This window comes from Primulina huaijiensis, unplaced genomic scaffold (assembly GCF_012295235.1).
Source record: "Primulina huaijiensis isolate GDHJ02 unplaced genomic scaffold, ASM1229523v2 scaffold42441, whole genome shotgun sequence".
In the NCBI taxonomy this organism is placed as follows: Eukaryota; Viridiplantae; Streptophyta; class Magnoliopsida; order Lamiales; family Gesneriaceae; genus Primulina; species Primulina huaijiensis.
In genome coordinates this window covers 1-6,950 of record NW_027360185.1, presented here as the reverse complement: position 1 = coordinate 6,950, position 6,950 = coordinate 1, and the positions used below count along the sequence as shown (strand labels likewise).

The 6,950-nt window shown below is 32.9% G+C and overlaps 1 protein-coding gene across 1 annotated transcript; it reads right to left on the bottom strand.

The window, feature by feature from the left end:
• Positions 1 to 2,237: 2,237 nt before the first annotated feature.
• Positions 2,238 to 6,066, bottom strand: LOC140969672 (aspartyl protease APCB1). The gene is made up of 9 exons (XM_073431097.1): positions 5,388 to 6,066; positions 4,977 to 5,094; positions 4,267 to 4,496; positions 3,939 to 4,178; positions 3,395 to 3,548; positions 3,218 to 3,303; positions 2,914 to 3,028; positions 2,756 to 2,828; positions 2,238 to 2,648 (listed from the first exon to the last, which is right to left on the bottom strand). The coding sequence occupies exons 1-9, from the start codon at positions 5,912 to 5,914 to the stop codon at positions 2,536 to 2,538; spliced, it is 1,656 nt and encodes a 551-aa protein (XP_073287198.1). The 5' UTR covers positions 5,915 to 6,066; the 3' UTR covers positions 2,238 to 2,535.
• Positions 6,067 to 6,950: the final 884 nt, after the last annotated feature.

Sequence of the window (6,950 nt, the reverse complement as noted above, 5' to 3'; positions counted from 1 at the left end):
TCAAGCTGCAATCAAGATCAGTTAATGTTAAAAACAATTTATACACTTCCATCTTTTTTAGATCTATCGAAGACATTGCACACTTCTTCAAACCTTTAAACCTTCATGAATTCCGAAGCAATTGGTGGTCTGTGACCAAAAAGCTTCAGATTCCTCCTGAAGGCTACTTAATTAGTGAGACACGTGAGTATTTCCTTGCATATTATTAGTTTTAAAAAGACCACTCACTCTAGCACTACAAAATGAATACAAGACTTTTTGCTTGTGCAGAGCGTTGGTAATGTGTGTTTGGGCATCCTTAATGGTCGGAAATTGCACGATGGATCCACGTTCATTCTTGGAGGCATGAACAATCAAATAGAAGAGCGAGAATTGACATAATTGATCGAATAGAATACAAGTTCCTCTTTTGACTCATCATATATCGGTTATTCTACGTACTCTCTCTTTATATCGACAGATATCTCAATGCGTGGTCGTCTATTTGTTTATGACAACGTGAACGACAAAATTGGTTGGGTTCGATCAGACTGTGCCCTGCCTCAAAGTTCAGAAACTCCTTTGTTATTANTTTATGTGACGCAAATAAATTAATTAGATATTCTAACAAAAAATCAAAATAATAACAAAAATATGGTTTTAAAATTTGTTAACTTAAACTCTAATTCTAATTTAATTATGCTATTAATTTGATATTTTTTCCACTGTTATTTATTTATAACCACCAGCTTTATAATAACTGATGTTATAACTATAATTTTATTATTTTTAAAATATAACTATTAAAATTTAGTTAGAAACTCCCCAATCCTTTTTGTAATTTTCAAAATTCTGGTCTATCACAAATTCATTAAATTAATATAAACAAAATTAAGCTTTCTTATTAATTTTAGAACGGAGTTTTCTGGAGAGTTACAATGCAGAAGGAATATTACAAATTCGCTGACTAAACGAAATGTAACTAGTTGTCGTCGAACATTTTAACGTACGAGTAGGTCTCTTGTGAGACGGTCTCACGTATCTTTAATCGTCGTATTCATATGAAATTAGTTCTGTAATCATCGTATTCATATGAATGACTAGTTCAACGTCTTCATTGACATTTGGGTAATCTTTAGTTATTTTTCTCACATTTATTTCAAACATTTGATATCTTCTGAGCAATTGATTTTTGAATTTGTCGATGATGTTTAAAAATAGAAGACAATGTATCATTTGTCCATACATATATATAAAACATTCATGTATGATCATTATAATAAATTCATGAAAATATAGTGATGTTGCTCCCGCTATTGCATAGCATTGTTGCAATAGTGGGAGCAACATCACTAGATTTTATTTTCTTATACATGTTTGATAAACATTGATCATCAAACTAAATAGATGATTTGAAATAAATCACATTGTTTTTAAGGTTAAATACGAGTTAGTCACAGTATAAATCGACATGCATATTGTTAAATATGAAATTTATTGGACATAATTTTTAGTACACCGAATAAAAAAAGAAGATATTTATAATTAAAATACATTACAATATCATGAATTTATAAATTATTTATTTCTCGGGTTAATATATAATTATTATCAATGTAATACATATAGGTTTAATTTATTATATTTTTCGATCATTAAAACCTTAAAAGTTAATGAATAATCAATGTAATACATATGTGTTACCTCAAAAACTCATGTGAAATGGTCTCGCAGATTTATTTTATTAGACAGATATTATATTTTGGTCACTCATAAAAAGTACCAAAAGTATTATTTTTTTTATTGCAAATGTGAGCATGGTTGACACATCTCACGATTAAAGATACGTGAGACCGACTCACAAGAGACCTACTCGTACGTTAAAATGTTTGAAGACAACTAGTTACATTTCGTTTATTCAGTGAATTTGTAATCTTCCTTCTGTATTGTAACTCTCCAGAAAACTCCGTTCCGGAATTAATAAGAAAGCTTAATTTTCTTTATATTAATTTAATGAATTTGTGATAGACCTGAATTTTGAAAATTGGAAAAAGAATTGAGGAGTTTCTAACTAAATTTTAATTGTTATATTTTAAAAATAATAAAATTATAGTTACATCAGTTATTATAAAACTGGTGATTATAAATAACAGTGGAAATAATATCAAATTAATTACATAATTAAATTAGAATTAAAGTTTAAGTTAACAAATTTTAACACCATATTTTTGTTATTTTTTTGATTTTTTGTTAGAATATCTAATTAATTAATTTGAGTCACATAAAATATGAGTTCTCGTACAATTCACATTTAATACATGCTATGAACTGAAAGATAGCCTATGTTTTGAAGTAAACCTATTTGTTCTTTTATTTCCTTCAACAAAACGATCAAATAAACAGCTTAGATTGAACAAAAATTCCACTATACATTAGGTGGGAGACAATGAGTTAACTCCTTCCTCTTCTTTAATGGAGAACAATTAGAAAGAAAAGGTTGGAAAGGCCATGGATGACTTTGTACATAGGACGGACGTTTTAGCACGATCCAAAACCTCAGAATAGCAAAGGAGTTTCTGAATTTTGAGGCAGGGCACAGTCTGATTGAACCCAACCAATTTTGTCGTTCACGTTGTCATAAACAAATAGACGACTACGCATTGAGATATCTGTCAATACAAAGAGAGTAGAATAACCGATGATGAGCCAAAAGAGGAACTTGTGTTCTATTCGATCAATTATGTCTATTCTCGCACTTCTATTTGATTGTTCATGCCTCCAAGAATGAATGTGGATCCATCGTGCAATTTCCGACCATTAAGGATGCCCAAACACACATTATCAATGCTCTGCACAAGCAAAAAATCTTGTATTCATTTTGTAATGCTAGAGTGAGTGTCTTTTAAAACTAATAATATGCAAGGAAATACTCACGTGTCTCACTAAGTAGCCTTCAGGAGGAATCTGAAGCTTTTTGGTCAAAGCCCACCAATTGCTTCGGAATTCAAGGTTTAAAGGTTTGAAGAACTGCGCAATGTCTTCGATAGATCTAAAAAAGAAAAAAAGATGGAAAGTTTTACAACCGATTCAATAAGAGTTACATTTGCTCGAAATTAGATGTATAAGCACTTTCATGCAACCAGTGATCCCAGTTCACAATATTCATAAGAAAAGAAACTTTCATCAATTGGAAGCAAGTTAAAGTGAGACTATACAGTTCCAACATTTTCTATTATACCTCAAGGGGGCACTGGCTTGCCAGCATACGGGTAAAAACGAGTCTGACATGCTACGCACAAGGCTTTCACTGGAAATATCATCAAGCTGCAATCAAGAGTTAATATTAAAAACAATTTATACAGTGCTGAAGGACGGTTATGATTAAAATTCTTCTAAGAATAACCTGTTTACTTACAAAAGAGACTAGATCATTGTATGCTCCTTCTGTAAAGTAAGTGTATGTGCTCCCGGTGTCAAAAACTAGACTTCCTTGTCCATTCCCTTCGTTGCCAAATCTAATCTGCCTTCTTCCATAACTGATTTTTACGATTTCCGTCTGATAAGCATTGCTGGACCATAAAATGCATTTGGGCTGTAAAAATCTGAATCTCTCTTGAAAGTAACAGAGAGAAATCAAGAAAATGGTGACACTATTTACTATAATACCGTTCAAGCAAAAATAATCTCAAAGAGACAGGAAAAAAGACCAATTTACTGAACATTGAAACTCTTGAACAGTTTAAACTGTAATAACCATAACTCCCTATCTGTCTAATGCCACGAGACTAACTGAAACTCTTCCATCCCACATGTTCTCTCGCATTTTCTGAAAACGTTCTTCCATAAAGTGGAATACTCTACTGAAATGATTCAGCAGCTAAGTGGTTATAATGACATTTGACATCAAAATATTAAACATGAAAACAAGAAAATAATGGCATCTTGAAAATCCTACTCACAGAACGTTGCTGTGAAGCATTGGGACCCAGGCAATCTGCTGATGCGGAACAAAATCATCACCAAAGAACAAATAACCACCACCATTAGCGCTAGTCGCAAGGCAGTGTCCTATGACATTCTTTATTATTCCTTGGCGAGCCAGTTGAGAAGGCAAGCTAATTTTGGCCTTGCTAAGTCCAAGAATTCCATCTGTCTTCCCCAGTGTGTTTAAAAGCATACCTTGCTGGTCATATGCACAACTACGTAATAAACCAAAAGAAAATAAACATCGGGATCAGTAAGTGGCATACAAAAAGTTCTACCCGGGCCGCCAAAAGATTACATTACCCAAAAACTAATTTTGAATGTGCCAAGGAACCGTTAGCAATGTTTAGATAAAGTTCATCCCTAGCAAGAACTCCCATGGAGGAGCTATGGTCTGCATATTCTATCTCATAATCACATTGGTGGCAAGTGTCACAGTATTTGGTTCTTTGACTCCCTTGAACTTCAAAGCAGTAAGAATCCCTATGCGATATAATGTTAGCTTCGGCCGGCTTATAAAAAGGGTGTGCTCCCTGGATAACATATTTCAAGCAGAGTTTCATGATTACCATACCATAAGCAGTAAAGGCATATAAAACAAAAGTCCAATGGACCCCATTTCTATAACACAACAGGCATAGTCTCATAGATATTTCTTAACATCGTTGAGCCATACATAAAATATATGATCATTGTTCGAGCATTTTCTAATGCATGATGGACAGAGCTTCATCATCATCGTTCATTGAATGAAACAACCAAAAAATACTGCCACTGCAAAAACATCTGTCTTGCATATTAAAATGCTATCTTTCTAAAATGAATCTATCTTACTGTTTTTCGTCTCTCCTTTCTTTTGTGTCATGGTTGTAATTATACAAGTGATAATAGCGGTAGAAGTGCCAGCACACAAATGCTATAATAACACGTGCAGTATATATGTGAGACAGAGACTGCATAACAGTGATACAACCATAGGCTGTGCATAAAATTTTTTAAGCCATAGGCATTACCTTGGCGCAGCTGGTGCACGGGGCATCACATTGAATCCATGTTAAGTCACTCCCAGTATCAATATCAAGAAAATAAGGCCTTGGAGGACTCCCAAAATGCAAATACGTGTAATACAGCCTGTAATATGATTTTAAAATCGTAAATTGCATATTTTCATCACAAGAGCTTCACCCCAAACCCCAATATCAGAATTTGTCCCTCTAAATGTACTAAAACAGAATTTGTTCTGCAGCCAAATGCATGCATCTATTTCACACTTGAAAGCTACTAGATTGGTTCAAAGCTAACAATATAAGGCGATCTTAACAACTTAGGAAAAATACGAAAACGAAAGAATATCCATTCATTAAATCCATCATTATTAATATCAGAATAAATTTCAGAAAAACAACGAGCCAAATTAAACATACCCCTCAGGATAAATGTTACCCTTAACAGGCACCACACTGGAAGCATCGACTTTCGACGCAACCGATACCAATTTCCCATCTTCAAACGTCGTTAAAACCGGGCGAGATTCCGAGTCCACAAATCTTCCAAGCTTAAGTTCAACTTCCCCCAACAATTTTTTCTGATACAACGGGAAAAGAAACGTGCTTTGCGACCCATTATTTTCACGACGATCATCATCGCCATTTTCAAACAGTAATTCGGAAAGGGTCTCTCCAGAAAGAGAAACCCAGAGATATAAGGCGATCAGAGATATACCCAAAATCGGGAGAACACTTTTTGAGCTTTTGTAAAAGAAGTTTTGGGCAGAAAAGGTACGATTTTGGGAGGCTATCGGTGGACTATTAACATGAGGAATTGGTGTTTGATCGTCGTTAGATAGAGTGTAAGCAGTAATAGTTTTGCCCAAAGAGGGGTTGTCTGGCGGAGGCAACGTGATTATCACCACGCCTGTTAGCTGAGGCGAAGGATTATGATTCACCTCCATTATCGCTTACTGCGTGCTTACGATTGCGTGATTCTCTCTGGTTTTCACCTCGCAGAAGAGGTGAAGAAGGGAACAGGATGGGGCGACGACTTTTTGAGTTGCTCAAGTCAACGGTAAAAATTGTAAGAGGAAGATCACTTGCATGCTCCAACTTATTTAATTTATTTTATGAGAAATTTTGGTTTTTAATAATTCTCTCGATTGGATCTCTTGTTGTTGAATTTTAATTTATATTATCTTTGTTTTGTTATTCCACTAACTTCGTCATAGATGATACGAGTCAGTGATTTCTCGATTCATTAAAATAACGGATGATTCAATTTAAAAAAAAAGATTAAATTTTCAAAAATTAAAATATATAAGACTAAAGTCAGTAATTTCTCGACTCGTTAAAATAACGGATTATTCAATTTTAAAAAAAAAAAAAGATTAAAATTTTCAAAATTAAAATATATAAGACTAAAATCAATTTTAACAACATGAATAAACAAAATTACGATGAGGCAAGTAAACAAAATTACGATTTTCTCATTATTTTAAATAATTTTGAGGATGTTAAATTAAATTATATATTGATTTTATTGAGATTATAATTTTTATTTCACAACTTTTATCATATAATCTATCATATAAAACACACACACATATATATATATGATTACATTAAAAAAAACGAAGCATATATATCGAAAAATAAATGCAATTTTCTCTATTTAATTTTTAAATCAAGTGCAAAAAAAAAAAAAGATATAAGCATATGCTTATGAAAATGAGTGAGTTTTTAAGGGCTTTTTTTTAAAAAATTATAAATTAATAAAATCATTATAAAAATGATGCAAATTGAAAACTTTTATAAAACTAGTATAATCCGCAAAACATTGTCCCGGATTCATAATTAATTTTAAAAAAATATAAAAAAAGAATGAATCCGTGACATCCTGCCAGGTTGTCACGGATTCATTGTTCGTGGCCCCCACCCTGCCTCCTCCCTTCTATTTATTTGCGCAATCCCTTCCATTCGGTATCCCATTTTTTA